This window comes from Urocampus carinirostris, chromosome 8 (assembly GCF_059441175.1).
Source record: "Urocampus carinirostris isolate Australia breed hairy pipefish chromosome 8, RoL_Ucar_1.0, whole genome shotgun sequence".
Lineage (NCBI taxonomy): Eukaryota > Metazoa > Chordata > Actinopteri > Syngnathiformes > Syngnathidae > Urocampus > Urocampus carinirostris.
In genome coordinates this window covers 36,084,440-36,106,095 of record NC_142356.1, presented here as the reverse complement: position 1 = coordinate 36,106,095, position 21,656 = coordinate 36,084,440, and the positions used below count along the sequence as shown (strand labels likewise).

Sequence of the window (21,656 nt, the reverse complement as noted above, 5' to 3'; positions counted from 1 at the left end):
CTGAGGTGTTATTGATGCCCAGGATGCTTCGATAGCGGCCTTCAGCTCATTTGCATTTGTAGGTCTGGTGTCTTTCATCTTCTTAACTATACCCCACAAATTCTCGATGGGGTTCAGGTCAGGGGAATTAGCAGGCCAATCAAGGACAGTGATGCCATGGTCAGTGCACCAGTTACTGGTGGTTTTGGCACTGTGGGCAGGTGCCAGATCATGCTGGAAAATGAAATCCTCATCTCCATAGAGCTTTTCAGCAGATGGAAGCATGTAGTGCTCTAAAATCTCTTGGTACACAGTTGCATTTACTCTGGACTTGATGAAACACAGTGGACCAACACCAGCAGCTGACATGGCTCCCCAAACCATTGCTGACTGTGGGAACTTCACACTGGATTTCAAGCAACTTGGATTTTGCTCCTCTCCAGCCTTTCTCCAGACTCTGGCGCCTTGACTTCCAAATGAAATGCAAAACTTGCTTTCGTTTGAAAAGAGGACTTTGGACCGCTCTGCAACTGTCCAGTGCTTCTTCTCCATAGCCCAAGTCAGACGCTTCTTCCGTTGTCTTGAGTTCAGAAGTGGCTTGACCATGGGAATACGGCTATTGTAGCCCATTTCCCGGACACGTCTGTGAACTGTGGCTTTTGATACCTGGACTCCAGCTTCAGCCCACTGTCTTTGAAGCTCCCCCAAATTCTGGAAGCGGCTCTTCTTCACAATTTTGTTAAGGCTGCGGTCATCTCTCTTGGTTGTGCAGCGTTTCCGGCCACATTTTTCCCTTCCAACAGACTTTTTGTGGATATGCTTTGAACAGCCTGCTCTTTGAGAAATTTCTTTTTGTGTCTTACCCTCCTGATGGAGGGTATCAATGATGGTCCTCTGGACAGCAGTCAGATCAGTCTTCCCCATATTTGTGATTTAGTTTTTAAGGTTTAGGAAACCCTTGCAAGGTGTTCCGAGTTAATTAGATGATTCAGGTGATTAGTTGAATAGCCTACTTTTGTACTTTTTCATGATATTCTAATATTTTGAGATAGGATTTTTGAGTTTTCTTAAGCTGTAAGCCAAATTCAGCAATATTAAAATAATAAAAGGCTTGAAATAGTTCAGTTGATGTGTAATGAATCCAGAATGTATGACATTTTTGTTTTTTTAATTGCATTACAGAAAATAAAGAACTTTATCACAATATTCTAATTTTCTGAGACAGTCCTGTATGTGGTCTGTGCAACCATTTGAGACTCTTTGTGATTAAGAGCTATACAAATAAACATGACTTGACGTGTTCCTGTGTAAGCAATGTCCCCTCCCCATAGCTACTGGTGACACGTGGCCAAATATGAGCATTTTACCTGATTTCAGTATTTTTATTTTATGGTTTGAATGGCTTAGATGTGTGTATATAAGGTAGGGAAAAATTGTGTTGTACTCTGTGCGTGAGATAATGCCACAGTAACTTCAGTTATGTATATTTTTTTGATAGTAAAAGGCAACAGATGTTGTATTCAGTGTTGTGTTGCTGGTGGGATTAAAGTTATACTGAATGTCTACTCATAAGGCATTGTTAGGTTTTGAGTATTAAAATGTACAGTTTACCAAATTGTTCGAATTAGTTATCTGATTCCATTAAACAAACACAACCTACATTCACCTAATAATACGCGTTCGTTTGTTGATGGAAAAGATGGACAAGAGACTGGCATTTTCACACGGGGGCAGATTTAATTTCTTGCACAATTTAACTAAGTGAACTCCATCGAATATGGCCGAATTAGTGTCGTTCGAGTCTGTCAAGTCTCCTCTCTCATTTTCCTGATTCCTCCTATCGGTCAACTATTTTCCTCAAGCTGGTGTACCGGCTCCTCCCATGGGCGTGCCAGGGAAGCCACCACGGGAGTTCCACCATCTCGGAGAAGAGTGTCCCGATGTCTGGATCAACTGAAACAACTTCTCCAAACAATGCCTGTCGTCCTGCGTCAGAGTCTTGTTATCAACAGAACTAGACAAAACATTCCGCATTCGGATCAGCGTGACCTGTCATTGAACTTAAGCCTACTCGGTGAAAGTCTTCTCCTCTCATCAGCTGCACCGCTTATCCTCAGTAGGGTCGCGGGGGTGCTGGTGCCCATCCCGGCAATCATCGGGCAGTGGGCAGGGGACACCCTGAACTGGTTGCCAGCCAATCGCAGGGCAATGAAAGTCTTCATTGCACTCAATAGATGTAACTTGTATTCAATTGTATAAAATCTTTTATAGTCAAATGTATAAAATCCTTCAGTATGTAGGAATAATCATGAGACATTCCATTCAATGGCTCGTATCAATGCAGCATTATTAACGCCTCATGTTTTAACGACTGTTGAGTAATAGTTTTATCAAAATTGAGTTTCAGTACTCATTAACAAGTAATCATGTTCCTTTTGTAAGGTGTTACAACAACAGACCAAGGCAAAGATATGTAAGGTTTGGCAATACAATAATAACTTTGGACAGAGACGTTTACAAGTGTCTATGAGAAGTGAGTGTCCGACAAAGGTCTTTTGCCATGGATGAAAGCGGTTGCCAGGTAATGTATTCGAGGCACCATGTATTGTGTGGACGAAACATGTTTTATTATGTCCGTTTCAATTGTTTTTTTGTTTTTTGGTCTTAAATTTGATTTCAAAAGGCATTGAAGTCTAAAAAGGCCTAGAAATGCCCTCGTGTTTAAGATGTATGATTCCTGTCCGCAAGAGGTCGAGACTAGGGGCTCTCTCTGTGAGTACATTTGGCTCAGGGATTAAATTAATTGTAGAAATATACTTCATGCATTTAACATTGCAGCGATGCTTGAACGACTTGTTGACTAAGATAGGGTTTAGCAAGGCTTTGATGCCAAGTCCTTAGCTTGGCCTTGATGCTAGGTCCTTAGCTTGGCCTTCTTGGCCTTGCTTGGCCTTTTGATGCTAGGTCCTTAGCTTGGCCTCTTTGATTTTTGCATTTTGGAGATGGAATATGAGCTTGCTCTGTCCACTCCACGCATCGGCCCGGTATTGCAGTACCTCCGGGAACGGTGCATTCGCAATGATCGCAGCAAGGCTTTAGGGCTAGGACCTTAGCTTGGCCTTTTGGCTGAGAGTAAGTGTCCCGGCTCCTAGGCTTTGTAGTGTATTATGAACTGACCGATAACGGATAATGGATAATGAATAACGAAGATAGATCAATAACCCTTAAACCCCCCCCCCAGATAGGGTTTAGTCTAAAATATTTTGGACACAGTTTTAACTACAGTTAACAGTCAAGATGTCACACTAACCCAATTGTGGCTGTAAATCGTTAAATAGGCCTTTATATGGAAGTTTATCAAACAATGTTCATTGTGAGACACTTTGATGCCAAGCCACAAAACAAACCTTTTAACCAGAAGCTCTTGCAAAGCACCAAGAACAATTTCATTGGGTGAGTGATAAAAATGGGTGGGGTTATACACAGGTCAGGATGCACGCACTCCTCAGTTTAGCGCCGTCTGCATCTAACGTAAACATATATTTTCCTTTGCAGTATTTTGTGACATTTTTACAAAATAATTTTGCTCGCACCTTGTCTTACACCATTATTTAGGACTAATTACAGCCAAAGTAGCTGTGAGAGGGACATGCGTTTTAAGTGGTATGTGTATTTTGAAATGGGAAACAGGCCCTGGCATTATTACTTCATAGCTTTTGTCAAACCGTAAAATAAAAGGTGATGAAGAATTGGCTTTTGTATAGTTGAGCAGTTTTGTTGAATTGTAAAATATATGGTGTGGCTTTTCTCTCGCTCTCGCTCCACATATCTATATAAAATACCTGTCAACCTGTACGTTTTTGCCATACAAAGCACGTTTATTATGCATTTTAAGACGTGTACGACGTACAAGAAAATCTGAAAGGAAAAACGCACATTTGCAATTAGGGGTACTATCCGGTAAACACCGACTATCACGAAACGGCAAATCATACGAGTTTGCCGCGGAAGCCTCTATCTTGGTATCGTTTTTTTTCATTGCAAACGAAGCGAGGGGTTTGATGCTACTGTGCGCATGCGTCTGCCGCCTGGGCATTTCCCATCATGCATCATTCTGGGGAAAAAAAACGGTGTAAGATTATTTTGTATTTTGTATGGGAAAATGCGAGTTTGTATGGGCATGGAGCCGCGGAGGTTGACAGGTATATCTATCTATATATATCCATATACTGTATGTGTATGTATATATATATATATATATATATATATATATATATATATATATATATATATATGAGTCCAAAGGGTGTCCAAACCCTGCTGTATACTGTATTCACCGCCAACCCGTGCTGGATAATGTGTACCGGAATGTTTTTAGACAGGAATACGCCCAACAAGAAAGGTGCCAGCAACCTAGTGAGTCAGCTTTTTTTAATATCGGATGTAATACGTGAATAAAGTTTGTAAGTGTTTGTCACAATCCATTGTTTGTATATGATTTTAATTATCTGATACACATATATATATATGACTTATAGCCTGTGTTGCAACCCTGTCTGTGTCCGTGTTTCCCTCACGTTGCCATCACTACTGACATCTTCTACCAACCGATGAGATCTCACCAGTGCCTTTCGTGGGTAACGTGTCATCTTGTAGAGCCATATCAGTTTGCTTCCAACTGGATTTGTGAGAGGACTGCTGACTTGAGGGCCGCCCAGCTTCCAAGTTCTGCCCCTGCAATCCGCATCCCCAAAATAGCCTGACGGTTGGTATATAAACGTCTGAAGAGAAATTTCAGGCCTAAAGAGGAACCCCGCTATGATGTTGAGTGACACAGTAAGACGAGTTTGAAGCAAGAAGATATCAAGAACCTCAGCCTGATTTTTTTCCCCCCTTGTGGTTTCAAATTTTTTTCTCTTGACCAAAGACAACAGAACAGAAAAATGAAGTACTACCAGTTCCCCACATCTCAGACAGTTGCGCTTCGAGCTTATGCTCAGGACAATTGCAAAAAGTCTCCGAAAGCCCTCCGCAGCGTGCATTTTCCCAACGAAATTGTTTTCCAGGACTTTGTGCGACACGGTGAATTGGAGAGGATCGGCTGCTTCATCAGAGCAAGAAGGGTCACCTTGGACACAAAATACCCCTCAGGTCAGAGATACTACCACCGGAAACGTTTTTGAACTTGTATGATCTATCAAATGTACCCATTCCTCATCTTCGTCCACTCACTTTTTATTTTTTCTTCAATATTGAACTGAATTGTCTTTGTCATGGATAACAACGTGGTTAATTTTTTTTTTTGCAATATTAGACATGGCACTCCAGGGCAAATTTTAAAGAGAAAAATATAAAAGACAGTCAGGATGGATGGGAAAGAGTATTTACGACGTACTGGTATCCATGAAAAACAGTGCGATCTGTGTCATGTTGTGGAGCAAACCCCTACCCCAAAAAAACGGCCTGGAGAGGGATGGGTGCCACCTGGCTGTGCTTGCCCTAGACACACCATAGTAAATAGTGCCGAAATGACGCTGGTAGGTCAAGGGATCAGTGAACCATAAAGTGCTAAGAGTAATGGTGTCAAACATGTGGTCCGTGGCCAGGATCAGGGCCGCCAAGAGTCGTAGTCCAGCCTGCACCGAAAGAAGCAAAATGAGCTGCAGTTTTAAATATCTCTACTTGAGGTCCCTGAAGCCAGGCGCCAGTCCCAACTATACCTGTATATCTCTGTCTTAAGCTTTCTTTTTCGCTTTTTCTCTCTTACTGTCTTTTCTCTCTTTCTTTCTCTTACTTTTCTCTTTTTTCTTTCTCTTCTCGTTCTTCTTTTTTCACTCTCTCTCTTTGTCTCTTGCTCTCGTTCTCACCTTTTTCTCTCTTCTCGTTCTCTCTATTTCTCTCTCTCCCTGTTTCTGTCTCTTTTTTCCTCTCTGTCTCACTTAATTCATTTCCCTCTTTTTTTCCTCTGTGTTTCTCCCTTTCTATTTTTTGCTTTCTCCACTTCTCCCTGTCCCTTACACCTTATTCTATTTCACTCTTCCCTCCAATTTCGCTCGCTGCCCATTTCGCTGTGTTTCTTGCTCCTTTCTTTTTTCTCTTACTTTATTTTTCTGTCACTTTCTCTCTGTCTCTCTTTCTTTCTTGCCCTCAGTATCTCTTTTGATAACCCTTACTTCCTCCTTCTCTGTCTTTCTTTCTTTCTTTTTGTAATCTACTTGTCCAGCCCTAAGTGGTATTCCACTACGTCACCCCTGAAGTCAAATGTGTTTGACACCCATGGCTTGAAGTTGTAATGAAAAATGGTGCATCGTTACAATGGTGCAATAAAAGGAGTAAAATAATTTTTAGCAGACTGATGGGCCACTGGACTTTGAAATACGTCATGCCACATATAATTGGAAACCATTTCAAAATATGCTCATGAGAGAAGCATCACGCTCAGTCAGAAACACGATACCCCAAAACTAAAAAGCCGGCCGGCGTAATTCACCACCACGTCCCCTGGATGTCTTCTACTTTGAATGTCTGCGAAAATGGCTTTGTTACATAGAATCCAATCGTATAAAATATTTATTTAAAAACACGATAATCCTGACGGATTAATATATAATCCACGTAAAGCATTTGCTTTGTTGGACTTTGTGTCTTCTTGTAATCCGTTCGTTTCGCCACATTATTTGAGGGTCCGTCCATGCTAGTTTAGTCCCAACACTGAAAATCAGGAATTTGTACTGGGAAAATGCAGCATAGTCAATTTTTTGTAATGGTGGCCTGCAGAGCCTTCTTTGCTGGCCCCAAAAAAATCTGAGTCATGTGATGTGATTATATTTTGTCTTTGAATACACATGAAATAATTCCAAATTGTCTGTCACTTTCCATTCCTTGCTTTCGTCCTGGTTGTGCTCCTTCCAGATGTGTGCTTTCATATTGAAGCATTTAACCAATCATATTTCAGCCATTACTTCTTGTTTGGCTCAGACATCTATATGGAGGCCTTCAAAAACAATTCTGAAAGACTTGTAGCATCGGTGTCTATACCCCGTTCGTTTAGCCATTCAGGTTTCGAGGGCCTTCTGGTGCATGGTCGCGGTTGTCTTTTATTTTAGGATGAATGGTGAAAATGGTGAAAGTAAGAAATGAACTGCTTCAAATACAGTCCAAATACAAACCGAAACCCGCAAAAAAAAAAGGAGTTTATTCGAGCGCGTCTAAGATAGATACACGCATGCACGGACCATACTAGCAGCTCGACAGAGGCTGCAATGATGATTTCAGCCAGAAGATGGCATCAGAAAGTACAATATTTTGAAGTTCCCAACACCACCTTTAAACTTTGAACTTTTTTATACTGAGCAACTTAAATGCTAAGCAAATCAGAATCTCTAAAACACAACGAAATGTTAATGAAAAATATTGACTTTTCAGTCCAATAACAAACTATGATATACAAAATAAACTTTATATTTGATATGAAAAACACTCGAAACATAAAATATTTACAGATGTACAAAAAAAAAAGAAAATACAAAACAACTTTACATTTGTTAAGGATAAAAAAGGTTCAACTCAACAATAAAGAATCATTGAAAAAATATGTATAATGACCAATCACAAGAGAAAGATAGTGGGGAGCCGGCTCCTGTGGTCCGCTTCCAAGAGCTACTTTATATTTAAACGACACATCACGAAAGTCCACTGCAGAAGCGCTAGGTTTGAAATGCACGACCTGCCACAGAATTTTTCCCATTCTGACATTTTTATGCATTGTTTGGAAAAGGCATGGCCGCCATCCATGAAGCCGTCCTGTCTGGGAACCTTGAGTGCGTGGAGTTGTTGGTGCACTACGGCGCAAACATTCACCAGCGAGACGACGAAGGCTGGACCCCGTTGCACATGGCCTGCAGTGACGGCTTCCCTCACATTGCTCGGTGAGCACCTTGGCAACAATCCGTCGCCATCACAGTTCAAAAACATCATGCCACATATGCAGTTTGTGCACGATTACATTACATGTTGACAGACACATCTCAGATAGTTTAAGCCTGCAATAGAACTTGTGGGATAGGCTGCATTCCTGAATACCATGGTTTCCAAGGAAATACATGGCAGTATCCAGGTACAGTTACTAGTTCTATTTTGAAAAATGTGATCAGTATCGTAATCAGTATCATAATCAGAAAATACAGTGGTAATTCGTTATGGGAGTAGCTTAGTAACCTGAAAACATTGTAAGTAGAGACGCATTTTGAATGTCAATGCGCTAATCCGTTTCAAACCCAGCAAAAGTACAATATGATACATTTTTGTATAAATAATAAAAAAGTTACAGCAAAATAAGCATTTGACGAGAGACACATAATGTAAAAAAAAACTAAGAATAAAGGAATTAATTGAACTTTTTGCCTCGCGTTTTTTAAAAAAGTAATCCAATGACGTCTGCTTTTGTCGGCTTTTGATAATCCGTCGGAAATGTGTGAGGCATACGTAGCGATAAACCAACTTGTCAACACTTTTCCTGGGGGATTCCTTTACATAAACTCCGTGATTTCATGGAATTTTACTAACATGTCTCTAATTTGGCCTGATTGAATGATGGCTTCTTTCTTCTCCTCACTATCTGGCCCGAACTCCCCCTTCTTGTCATCTGAACCATGAACTGTGAGGGTGACACGAAGAGCATGCTGGAAGCATGCATGCGCACTGGTTTGCCAGGCAGATTCTTTACATTCAGAAGAATCTGGCAGTGGCTAATAGAAACGCCTGCTGTACTGTATTATTCCTTATACTGAAAACACCCTTGCAACTAGAGGCAATACTTTCCTGTTCAGGTCATTTCTAACCTGAAACTTTTACATATTGAGACATTCGTTAGAGGTACTACTGTACCATAATAGTGAAGTAATGTAACTTGTTTACTTTCGATTACTTTCAGTCTACTCCTAAACTTAATATGGTAATAAGACAAAATAAACAATAAAGATAAAATGTAAATTCTTGTTATACAGGGTTAAGATAAATGAGCAATGTAACCTTGAAAAAGAATTGAAGGTAACCAAGTCCTACGAAAAGTGCTTGAATTTTAACCTCATAGTATAAGTTATTAAAGGTGGTGTCAGTAGCTTTAAAATATTCTATTAGCTGAAGTCATCTTCTGGCTGAAATCATCATTGCAGCCTGTCAAGCTGCTTGTTTTGCGTGACTCTTAGATGCACTCAAACAAAATCACCATTTTCATCCTGGAACAAAAGAAAACCTTGCGCGCGCACGTTAACACAATACTGTACTGCACAAATTACACCTGCTTTGGTCCTTTTCTGTACCATCATCAGTATTCAATCTGCATACCTGTCAACCTCCACGGCTCCATTCCCGTACAATCTGTCGTATTTTCCCTTACAAAATAATCTTACACCATTTTTTTTCCCGGAATGATGCATGATGGGATATCCCCAGGCGGCAGACGCTTGCGCACAGTAGCATCAAACCGCTCACTTCGTTTGCAACGAAAAAAAAATCGATACCAAGCTAGAGGCTACCGCGGCGAACTCGTTAGACTTGATTGATTTGCCGTTTCGTGATAGTCGGTGTATACCGGATGGTGCCCATAATTGACAAATTTGCGTTTTTACGTACAGATTTTCTTGTACGTCGTACACGTCCTAAAATGCATAATAAACATACTTTGTACGGCAAAAACGTGCAGGTTGACAGGTATGCATCTGGGGCCCAACACTTGTACGTTCTCTCAAAACGCATTCACAATCAAACTAGCATTGTCCTTTTCTGTAGTTAAAAGAAGTTCACTCCACGCTGCATCTATTTGGCCCGCTCTTCTGCCTGACAGGCAGGAAACAAAGCAGGATAGGTAGGCACACTTTTAGCAGTCAGAGATTAGTGGGGGAGTGACGCATCGATCACAGGACAATATTATATAGATGTACTTGCTTAGTATTGAGAATGCCAAAATTTGGATCGATCCGCTTATCCCATTGACTTCCTTGGATTTGACACAGAAATATGTATTGTGTTTTTAGCTATCTTCTCTCACTGGGTGCCAATCCAAATCTGGAAAACGACTGTGGGGAGAAGCCGTGTGACCTCATAGAACCAGAAAACAAGGAACTGCTTGACCTCTTCGGTATAGCCAACTACGACTGAAGGCTTCTAAGCACCTTTTTGGACCAAAACCTGGTTTGCTATGATGGCGGCGAGAAAAGGGTGTTAAGGTTCACCATCTTGAACTAGAAAGAAGGCATAACTGACTGTGAATATCCTGGGGATGTTGCCTAACACAGTTTTTTTTTATGACAAGACCCACTTTCGAGGAGTTAAACCTGCAATGACAGCTGAAAAATTAATATTTCCAATGGGATGTAGTCTCTGCTAACATTTTGAGATCTCATAATCCCAATAAGGCATTTCATTAAATTTTAAAGGAACATTTTGTATTATGACCTCTAGTTGTTGCTGTATGGTGTAGTGCATGGGTCACCAGCGTAGTACCCATGAGCACCTGAGTAGTCTGTGGACTCGTTCTGAAATAGCACCTCATTAATCGGTCATTGTGAAATTGTAAGAAATTTGATTTCTAACGAGCATGTTTTATTGGTTGGCTGAACTTATTTTAACCTTACTTCTAAGGTTACTTCTAGTGATTAGAAACTGGTAATTACATCACATATTAACAACATGCACTGGAGATCAAAATTTGAGAACAACTTGTCAGAAATTACAAAGTTTTGATGTAACTCCATCCTCACTGTTCCCCAGTTACATTGCATTTTATTGTCCATTCATCCATCCATTATCTGAACCGCTTATCCTCAGTTGGGTCGGGGGGGTGCTGGCTTCAGCACATCTGCAGCCACAGGATAGCAATAGTATCTGCTCTGGTGTGATTTTGGTCCATTGTTCCTCCAGCCTTCTCCAAAGTTCGGTGATTGTAGTGGGTTTCTTGACCAAAACTTTGACATCAAGGATTCTTTATTGGGTTGAAATAAGAGCTCTGGACAGGCCATGTCATTCATTCAATGTTTTCACCTTCAATGAAATTCTTTAACCATTTCGCTGTGACATGGATCATTGTCCTGCATGAAGACTGCAGGCTGATTGGGCAAGTAGCCCAAGTAAGGAACTATGTTGCATTCACTCGGCCATGTATCTGTACAGGAGGCCCAACTCGTGCTATTGTGTTGTAGTAGCATGGCATAGGCACAACCAAATATCTTTAAACTGTTGAGCAGTGAAGATGGCATTTTTGTTTCCAGAATTATTCAATTTTTCACAAGTTCTCTAATTTTGATCTTCATTGTAGTAATAACATCACTTGTAATATTGGAAAAACATATCAAACTGGTAGCTTTTTGCGCTAATCAGTAACAAAAAAATAGTAGCTCTCAGCTTTAAGAAGGTTGGAGACCCCTGGTGTAGTTCAACCAAAAACGAGTGCCAAAAAGCTCAAGGAAGAATACAAACTATGGAGACTCAAAGTGACCAAAAAGCATCAGTTTACTTCTCATATATTTTACCAAGCCTGTTTGATGTTTTTGGGTACCTGTATCTGCAAATGGCGGGCAATTATAGTTCCTGTTTATTGATTATCATTTTAATAAGTTTTTTTTTATTATTTTTGATGATGTTCTTTTGCAACGAGGGGGCGCTAAATAATACACACTAGCCCTTTAGGGGTGTATTCTGACCAGTACAGGTAAGATCCGACTTGCATCATAGTTAAGACAACGGCCAGCAGATACTCATTTTAATTTAATTCAATGTCAGACACCGAGCAACCCGTAAATGTGTGTGATAATTTCATAAACCAGGCGGCACAGCATTCTCCTGCTACACTCGGTAATTAGATACCGCAAGAAGATGGCGCTATTGTAATGGATTGATGACCGGTTGTAAGTCAGGTGTTACCTGTACAATGGAACTTGCCGATGTGTTTTTAAAATGATCCTAATTGTGTAGCATTGCTTTAACATGTCTACTGTATAGTCTTATTTTTGTTGAGTTTTGTATTTATTTTTCTTAAATAAAACTTTCACCAAATTAGCGTGACTGGCTTGTTTTCTCAAATTATTGCTGTAGAAATTTATATAAGTCACCTGTGGGGTTTTGCAATTTTAACTCCTGAAATCCAAAATTTTGAAAAGCTTCCTTCAAACGAAGTAGTAGTCTATTTGAACTTAAAGTTAAAAACAACTTGTAAAACAATCACACTCAACAGTGCTTTTTCTTTGAATACTGTATCTGATTTCCGACTGCATGAGTTGTCTGAACTCAAGTTCAGTGCAGAACCCCTGTTTAGTGCTTTTTATAAGGCTTATCTTCAAATACTTAATAAAAATCAAAAATATTCTTGTGTGTTTAAAACCCTCAGATACAATTTATAGTGCTACAAGTATGATTGAGCAAGGTGGGACGTATTGAGGTCCAAAATAATAAATTGCATTTATGTCATACATTTAGGTATTACGTTATTTATTTAGGTGTTTATTTCTTTATATGGCATATATTTGCATGCACTTCGACATTTAAGGCTGAGTCCCATTCTTCGCACTTTCACTCGCTATGTGCCCTAGTCACTCGGTTTGCGCGTTCACGTGAAAATGGGGTGTGTCCCGTTACTCTCAAGACCGAGGCAGAAGTGCCCTCAAACCATGTCGTAACCACTTCAAGACCGAGGGGGCTCTCGACCTCACTTGGCAGCGAAGTGACTACCCAGAAGGCTTTACGAATTCTCAATATCAACAAACATGCCCGAAAAGGAACCGCACAAATGTAAGTAGTTTTCCACAACCACGCATGTATTTGCAACAAAATGTATTGAGATATCTTAGTTAGACGTAAATGCAATAGAAAATCGTATTTTCGCGTTAAAACACGAACATTGCAAAATCGCTACTTTACGAAGTGCACTAATCTACCAAGGGAGCTGGCAAAAAAAAAATCTTCACGCTAAAAACTGTAAAGTAGGATAACTGTGCAGAAAATCACGGTTCAGCCCATCCCTGTTTTTATCTTAAACGAGTCGTGCTTTCACATTTACTGTACATGGCCAGTCGCTAAAGGAGCATAGTCAGAATACCGTTCTGGACTTAAGTGCTTGTTTACTGCACACAATTTCGGGTGTCGTGTTTTATTTACAATATGATTCTTTCATGTGAGATCAGAATGCATTAGTTTTCATCATGCATTATGAGTAATGTCTCCGAATTTCACGTGGAAATACAGTTGAAACAAACTACTATCACATAGTCCACTGCCTTCTCTGTAAACACATATTAAGTAAACTAATTACCTTCTCAAAATGTTGTCCAAATGTGGAGACAATTCTAAAGCATATGTGATGCTGGCCAATAGAAGGCTCATACAGCCATAAGAATAACATGTCAATTTTGTGTATCTATTCACTATCAAATAATTATCCAGGACACATCCTATAATTTCCTGTCTCACATCAACTTGTTGAGCATCCTATACACAGTTGTTTTTGTACAATACATCAGCATTAAGTAATTCTTGTTTTTTCCACCCAACCTAAAGGCCACTGTAGAACGTCCCGTGGAAGAGCTGGTCACCATCACAGCTACCACGCCATCCACACCACCGGGCACGTCGTTGGCACCTTCTAATCCGGCGCCAAACCCCAAATCACCCAGAAAAAAAAAGGAAGCACGATACACTCCTTGACTTTTTGAAAGTGGAGTCTGCCGGAGTGAGGAAAAGGCTCGAAGAAACTGTGGCCAAAACTGAGCGGTTCCTGTCCTTTTTGGGAAGCTCGTGGACAAATTTCCAGAACAGTGACATCTCTGCAATGTTTCCCTTTGTTTTATAAAAGGAAAATATTTTTTTTCAGTTCCAGTTTGTGTTTTCCAGCTTCATGGAAGTATTGGTATATTTTTGTTAAAATTTGTGACACATTATTTATTTACTATTATGTATTTTGGCCCAATGTGAGTTTGTTTTTCTGAAAGTAAACTATTATTTAAGCTGGAGTGATTTGTAGTTGTTTTCTGTCCAACAGTCACATAGTTCACACACAGTATCTCACATCATTATGAAATAAACCACCAAGGTGTTACTCAAAATGAAGATGTTTATTGATTAGTAATGCAGAAAAGCACATAATGCAAATGTGGGTCTGACTTCCAGAGCCTAAAATATGGCTTTTGGGCAATTTATTCCATATTAACTGTGGACAATTCTTTGTACGGTGGACCTGGGAACCCTGAAGACCCGTGACACCACACGGTAGGACAGAGCGTGGACCAGCCAGTACACGTAGATCAAGACCTCCAGCCATGGCCCTGTTCCCTCTTTAGCAGCTCCTGCAGGGCCCACATAACCTTCTTGCTCAACCTTAAGTCCTGAATGAGTTCTGACTCCACATCCAACCATAAGCACAGGATGGGAACATTCCTGTCCAACCTGTCCACGCTTATGGGACAGGCACTCTGGAACACAATAGATAACAAATCAATTTACACATAAATGTGGGCATAGAAAAGAAAAAGACCGCTTTAACTGTGATGTAAGCATCATGAAAAAATGTTGAAATTACCTTTTTATATTCAATGACAACTCTTTTGAATTAAATTCCTTATGAACTAAGGTTTTTGGGTCGTACAGGGAAAATTGGTGACGATATTATGTCAGCTAAAGGGTCAGGTGGACTGTTCTTGTGTTTGTTTACGTTTCGTCATGTCACAGATTCAAGACCCCTACAATATGTCATAAAATGGCATTAAGATACTAATAAGTAGATTGCCATTTATGTCTACACAAACTAGGGTATTATGTGAACGTGCATTGTATGTTAACTCTTACTGTATTTGACCGAACGGGTCATTTTTTTTAATGAGTGTACGTACCTTGTAAAGATGAATCAGCACTACATAGCGCCGAAGCTGTCTTCAGTATAGCACATTTCTCCTCCGTTGATTGGAGACACGGAAAAGATGATGAGCTTTCAGGCAATCGGTAATAACACAGCAGTAGCGGGCATTTTTAACGTTGCACGAACTCTCCAACTGACACACTACAGGTTGAGACTCGAGTTGTTTACATGTGACGTAGACCAATACGTCACTGAGGTCTACAGCCAATTATTATTACCGCCATCTCCTGGACAGGGGTGGAACCTTGCAAGTCTTGTCCAAACCATCTCCACTATGCACTCCACTCGCGGAGGGCACTCCTCTATCGAGGGACCTCACTGGAGGGTCCTCAGGGCCGAGTGAGAGAAATGGGATTGGGCCTTACTTCTACATGTTGCAATAGTCTTTGAATTTTGCAGCCCTTTGAAACTCCTTGTGATTAAGGGCTATACCAATAAACATGACTATGCTAGGCTTGATCCTCCATAAACAAGAGACATTACAGGTCATTAAGACAATAAGGAAATAAATTGAAGATTTGTAGATACATTAAAATAAATTTTATAGTAAATATTTGCCAAATGTTGAATAATTGCCTGACTAAAATACTCAACCTGCCAAAGAAGGCAGATGCTCGTGTATGCAAATAAGCAGACTGAGCCTGTCCTTGCCAATGTTCGCAGTGATGATTTTAAATACATAGCAGTGTCGTCAAATTCATAATAAATTCGATCTTTGTTGTGTTTCTCAGGAAATGTGTTAAGTATTGTCTTACGAAATTATTATCATATTTGCTATCCATTCCTGTATTGGCATCCCCTAAATAAGAGAGGGAAGTATATGTGGGGGCTATTTTGTTGATATTTCAGAGGTTATAGAGACAAATAGCTTTCAGATTGCATTCGCAATTTTTTTTAGAATCACGTTTGGATGGATCGAAATTCCCAAAATGTTCCTATATGTTTCTCTCAAACCAATCTCCAAAAAGCAATAACTTGTTCCTATGTAATACGCAACTTATTCCACAGTGCATTCGAGTGTTGCGAATATTTATGCACATTAAGTAATTTTAATTACAGCAGAATTTGTTTGTGGAAAACAAACACTATCCTTTCTACTTAATCACTCATTTGCTTTCCTTACCTGGTTTTGTTACTTCCGATTTAAGAGCTAAAATTCTTACGAATTGAATTAAGCTGTCTCCCTCAGGTGGCCAATATATGGATTGATGGCACTATGAAAACAAAACAAGGTTACGAATGAGAAAGTTGTATTTTTTTAATTAACTGCGAAAAGGCATTTATACTTTTGAAACACTTTACAAACATATTTACAGTACGGGCAACATTTGAAATATTGTTGTGCTTATTCTTTGAACTTCCACTCCTGTCGACACATGGGACACTGCTGCTGGACTTGCTGAGAGTTAAGCCACTTCAAGATGCAATGCATGTGGAAACAGTGCGAGCATTGGCCCCAAACCAGTGGGCAGTCATCTCCAGGCACTTTACCTGCAAAACATTGGAATTATTGTTTAATGTCATCTGTAATTAATGGGGGTGGGCGATACTGGGCTTTTTGGTATCAATCAAATCCAAGTATATACAGAAACCCCTTACTACTTTGCGCTTCCAGTTATCGCTGGTTCACTTATTTGCCAGGATTTTTTTTTCTAATTAAGCGAAAAAAGATCCCCCCCCAGAAAACAAAACAACAACAACAACAACGAATGCTTCCCGTCAGAAAGAATCCTTTCAGACAGCCAAGATTCACGCCGATTGGCCAGCAACCCTTGACTTGAGATCTCTGATGTCGATTAGCCAATTTCAGTGTTCATAAACCTTTTTCATGGGCAAATTCTAGCACTTTTCAAGGACTTTTTTTTCTTTTTTTTAGATTTTACTTGAGGTCCCTTCTCAATGTTTCTTCATTTTCCTCATGTTGAGGTTTTTGAGTTTTTCCCTTGCCCTCATGTAGGTTTTAGATCAGGGGATGGTGTACTAATAGTTTGTGGTCCTTTTGAGACTCTTTGTGATTAAGGGCTTTACAAATAAACGTGACTTGACTTTAGAATCATCAGAAATAATGAAATGAAAATGAAATGAAATGATCTGCATTTATATAGCGCCTTTCAAGTCAAGACTTCCCAAAGCGCTTTACATTGTGCATCACATTTCCCAACAGCGGCCGTTCAGCCATGTGAGGTGCTAACCTGCTTATTGGGGGTATTATGGGTTCAGTGTCTTACCCAAGGACACTTCGACATGTAACACGGAGGAGCCGGAATTCGAACTGCGATCTCTTGATCCCAAGACGAGCGCTCTACCTCCTGAGTCACTGCCCCCCCTCCCCCAAAAAAAGGAAATGATCTGCATTTATATAACGCTTTTCAAGTCAAGACTTCCCAAAGCGCTTTACAGTGTGCTTCACATTTCCCAACAGCGGCCGTACAGCCATGTGAGGTGCTAACCTGCTTATTGGGGGTATTATGGGTTCAGTGTCTTACCCAAGGACACTTCGACATGTAACACGGAGGAGCCGGGATTCGAACTGCGATCTCTTGGTCCCAAGACGAGCGCTCTACCTCCTTTTCCTCATGCTGAGGTTTACGAGTTTTTCCCTGCCCTCATATAGGTTTTAGATCAGGAAAGGTGTAATCATAGTCTGTAGTTTTTTAATAGTCGGTGGTCTGCGCAACCCTTTGAGATTATTTGTGATTAAGGGCTAAACTAATAAAAATGACTTGACTATGAATGAATGTGACATGATTTGGTTGCCAATTGCAGGCCATAGACACCTAAAGCTCCAACTTGAATACATTGTCTGCACACGTTGAAGGCATTTGCAGGCAAAACAATCGAAATGTGACAAATGCATTCACAAACAATTCAACAAAAAATAATTACTATTTGTAATTACGTGGCTTGAGCCACTACTATTGGTCCTATGTCTCTTCGAACTTTTGATTACTGAACGTTTAAAATGTTTGGCTGGAAATAGCACATGTTGTGACTTACACTCCGGGCAGCAACCGTTGAAAGCTTGCCTGCAGATCCCACAGTTCTCATCATTGGCGACCCACAACCACGAAGCTACTCCGCTCCATTTTTTGATCTTCACCTTCATCCTCCTCCCGAGAGGAAAAATTGAATAAAACAATTTGAATCACAATAACGCCACACGACAATTCAGGTATTGAGCAAACTCCGACGCTCAACTTGCACAATTACTTACTTTTTTCACCCGTCAGTCCGTCACTTAAATTTTAAAATTCCTAATATCCGATTCACTCTTTAGCTTCGATCATTTCGTAGAGAGGTTTACGATTAATATTGTTCTGTTTTTTCACAACCAGAAGCAGTTTTCTTCTTTTGTTAAAAAGGCACGCGCATAACAAAGTCAAAACTCGTTACTGCCATCTAACGGACTAACCGGATACATCTTATCAACGCCTCCAATCTAAAGCTCATCACGAAAAACTACTAATAAACGTCGATAATTTGGAAGTTCTTTTTAAAACGTGGTTTCCCTCAGTTTTTTGGCTCCCCCAAGGTCGATTTAAGCTATTTTTGGTTCGTTTTCTGGCCGATTTCGGTTTTTAGGTTTGTTTTTTGGTCAGCTTTTGTTTATTTTCAAACTTTGAGCAGTGTTTTTCAACCTTTTTTGAGCCAGGGCACGTTTTTTTACATTGGAAATATTTTGCAGCACACCACTAACCAAAAATGTAACAAAATGACAGTGAACAGTATGTTTAATTACAATATAGTTTATAATAACCCCGGTTTTTACAGCACAGACACTTGACAATGACATAATATTTGCAGAAAATGATTCATAAATGTTTTATAAAATCTTAAATTTTAAAAAGTGACATTGGATAATTTCTCACGGCACACCTGACAATATCTCACGGCACAGTGGTTGAAAATCACTGCCTTTGAGTATTATGTACTCTATAGAAACCTTTTCATGTTTTCCAGTACCTTTTCATACCATTTAGATCTGTTTACTGGCTTTTGTACCTTTTACATATTTTACAGTTCCCATTCAATTGGTTTTCAAACTTTTCAGTGCGTACTTAAAAATAGATAAATTACATTTTGGGTAGTTTGCGTAGTTTGAGGGGTCCTTAAAAAGTCTCAAAAGTGAAATATTTACTTTACTAAGTATGTGTTAACAATGCCCAACTGAGTTCACAGAGACCTTATGCTTTAATTCCCATTGCTCCTATCTGCTTTAATCTTACTTTTAACAGGCCTGTTCAGAGCGGAACGAACCCCTAAAATGATGAAAAAAGAAGAGTTTATTCAAGTGCGTTTAAGTTAGTTAGTTTTTCTTGTAGCAAGGAGTAGACAAGAGAATCCATGTTCCGAACAGTTCATGTTCACTGTTACATTCATGCTCACAAAGTTATAACTTAAAGGTGGTGTCTGCATCTTGAAAGTTGCTACTCTCTACTGCTCTCTCCTGAATTAAAGTCACGATTGCAAGCTCAGTCAGAACATTCCTCAAGTACTTATACATTTGTCTTTTTTCCTCTTTTCAGGGGGTTGGGCTAGCGTTTGGACGGTATTTGAAACAGGCCTTTTCTTACTTTTACCATTTTTGGGCTACACTAACAAAAATCCCAGAGGATGAGCAATGCAGGGTTGGGCAAACTACTGCAAGTGGGCCACATGCAGCCGCTTTTTAAACTAGCCTTCCAAACCAAACTGGTCAAAATATAATGGCAATAGTAAATAAAGTACTACAAATAAAAACTTGTTTTTTGTGCTAACATGGTCCCCATTGTCTCTTTGTGTGTCTACAACAAAAATATCACAACAGAAATACAGTAAAAATACCGCTAAATGACAACAAAACTATCAAATTTAGTGCTTAAAAAAGGCACCTAATACAAAATCTTGCTTGCATTATAAAAAGAAAACCAATACAATAAAACACTACAAAATACTACTACAGTTATACATTGATATTATGGTCATGTTTCTGTAGTGCAGTTCTTAGCAGATTTGCCTAACATGCGAAAGGTCCCCAATTCAATACCGGGGGGAATCTTTTATCGGCCTGGAGAGGGATGGGCGCCACCAGGCTACACTTGCCCAAGACACACCCCAGGAATTGGTGCAAATACGACCCTGGTGGTTAAGGGATCCACCTACCCAATACTATAATACAAAAATACCACAACAGAACTTTTACCCCCAAAATAGAACATAACTACAACTACAGTAAAATTACAAACATACTAAAAGAAAACGATAAAAATACTACTATGGAAATACTACAAAAAAATACCACTACAGTAATATTACGATACAAAAACACAACTAGTTAAATATTACTGCAGAAATACTACTACATGAGTATTACGACATAAAAACTGTAAAAATACAACTACAAAAAAAACTCCAATATGGGAATCTTACAAAAATACAGTAAACATAAAACTACAGTAACACTACAAAAATACTATACAGTAGAAATACTACAGATATACAACAAAAGTACTGTGGAAATACTCCCAAAATACTAAAGAAATACTCCAAAAATAAAACCACAGTAATACTAAAAAATACGACAAAATACAACAAATAAACAACAAAAAAATCGACCATGCACATACTACAAAAATACTGCAGAAATACAAAAAAAAAAATGAATATGGAAATGCTACTAAAATACTACTACAAGGCTAAAAAAATAAAAAAAATACCATAGATGCAAAAAAAAAAAAAAAATCGGCTATGCCAAAACTGAAAACATTCTACAAAAATACTACTATGGAAATACTAAAAAAATCTACAAAAATAAAACTACAGTAATGCTGCATAAATACTGCAAAATACTACAGATACACAACAAAACAATCAACTATGCATTTACTAAAAACACGACAAAAATATTACCATAGAAATACTACAAAATACTACAAAAATAAAACTACAGTAATGCTAACAACAAAAATAAGATACACAACTAATTTCTATTATGTTATTACTAAAACAATACAAAATTCTACTATAAAAATAATACAAAATACTTAATGTAAATGTAAATGGTCGCCATTTATATAGCACTTTTCAAGTCAATGAAGACATACAGTCATGCTAGAATATGCAACAAAAATTGTCATGATTACTGATGTGACTCCGCTGTGCCCGCGCTTTTGGCGCCAACTGCCGCAGGTTTTTTATTGGCTCCCTGTCAGTATTTGAACCCAGTCCTGTCTGTCACCTGTTGTCAGTCCGTCTGCGAACCTCAGTGAATACTAGGCAAGCCTTTTTCGACCCTGACTCCCACCTGTCCCATTTTTGCTCCCATCTGTCTGCGGCTACGACCCGTTTTGATCCTGACGTCTGCTCTCCCGTCCCGACTTACAACCTATTCTTGATCCCGACCATGTCTGCTCTCCTGTCCTGGCTTACGACTCGTTTCTGACCCCGACCACGTTTTTGCTCTCCTGTCCCGGCTATCGACCTGTTTTTCCGTCCTTGACAGCCCTTCCTCCTTCCTTTAATAAAACCTATGAGAAACGTAACGCAATTGGTCCTGTTTCTGTTCTGGTCCTGACAAAAAATAAGATACACAACAACAAAAAATACTATACAAATACCACAGAATTGCTAAAAAATACTACTATGCAAATTGTACTAAACTACTACTTCAGAAATACTACAAAGACACTATAGAATTATGACAAAAATACCTAATCAGAAATCAGTTATTGTATTTTTTCTTCGGTTCTTTTTTCTTTATCTTTTCACTATGTTTTATAAAGGTAATTCAGTGCAA

The 21,656-nt window shown here is 39.3% G+C and overlaps 2 protein-coding genes, 1 long non-coding RNA gene and 1 pseudogene across 4 annotated transcripts; 3 read left to right on the top strand and 1 right to left on the bottom strand.

Moving 5' to 3' along the window:
• Positions 1-2,897: 2,897 nt before the first annotated feature.
• Positions 2,898-3,057, top strand: LOC148361775 (U2 spliceosomal RNA; annotated as a pseudogene).
• A 1,865-nt stretch (positions 3,058-4,922) lies between these two features.
• On the top strand, positions 4,923-10,137 carry ppp1r27b (protein phosphatase 1, regulatory subunit 27b). The gene is made up of 3 exons (XM_088343194.1): positions 4,923-5,130; positions 7,757-7,907; positions 10,014-10,137. Exons 1-3 carry the CDS (start codon positions 4,923-4,925, stop codon positions 10,135-10,137), a joined length of 483 nt encoding a protein of 160 aa, XP_088199320.1.
• Positions 10,138-12,616: 2,479 nt separating this feature from the next.
• On the top strand, positions 12,617-13,979 carry LOC148361773 (uncharacterized). The gene is made up of 2 exons (XR_015851220.1): positions 12,617-12,762; positions 13,528-13,979. It is a non-coding gene; the product is annotated as an uncharacterized LOC148361773 (long non-coding RNA).
• A 2,146-nt stretch (positions 13,980-16,125) lies between these two features.
• On the bottom strand, positions 16,126-18,264 carry anapc11 (APC11 anaphase promoting complex subunit 11 homolog (yeast)). Of its 2 annotated transcripts, none has more exons than XM_088343192.1 (3): positions 18,096-18,264; positions 17,879-17,991; positions 16,126-16,372 (listed from the first exon to the last, which is right to left on the bottom strand). In XM_088343192.1, the coding sequence occupies exons 2-3, from the start codon at positions 17,985-17,987 to the stop codon at positions 16,227-16,229; spliced, it is 255 nt and encodes an 84-aa protein (XP_088199318.1). In that variant the 5' UTR covers positions 17,988-17,991; positions 18,096-18,264; the 3' UTR covers positions 16,126-16,226. The 2 variants fall into 2 exon arrangements, with proteins under 2 accessions (XP_088199318.1, XP_088199319.1); XM_088343193.1 differs by having other exon boundaries at positions 17,879-17,988.
• Between the last annotated feature and the right edge of the window lie 3,392 nt (positions 18,265-21,656).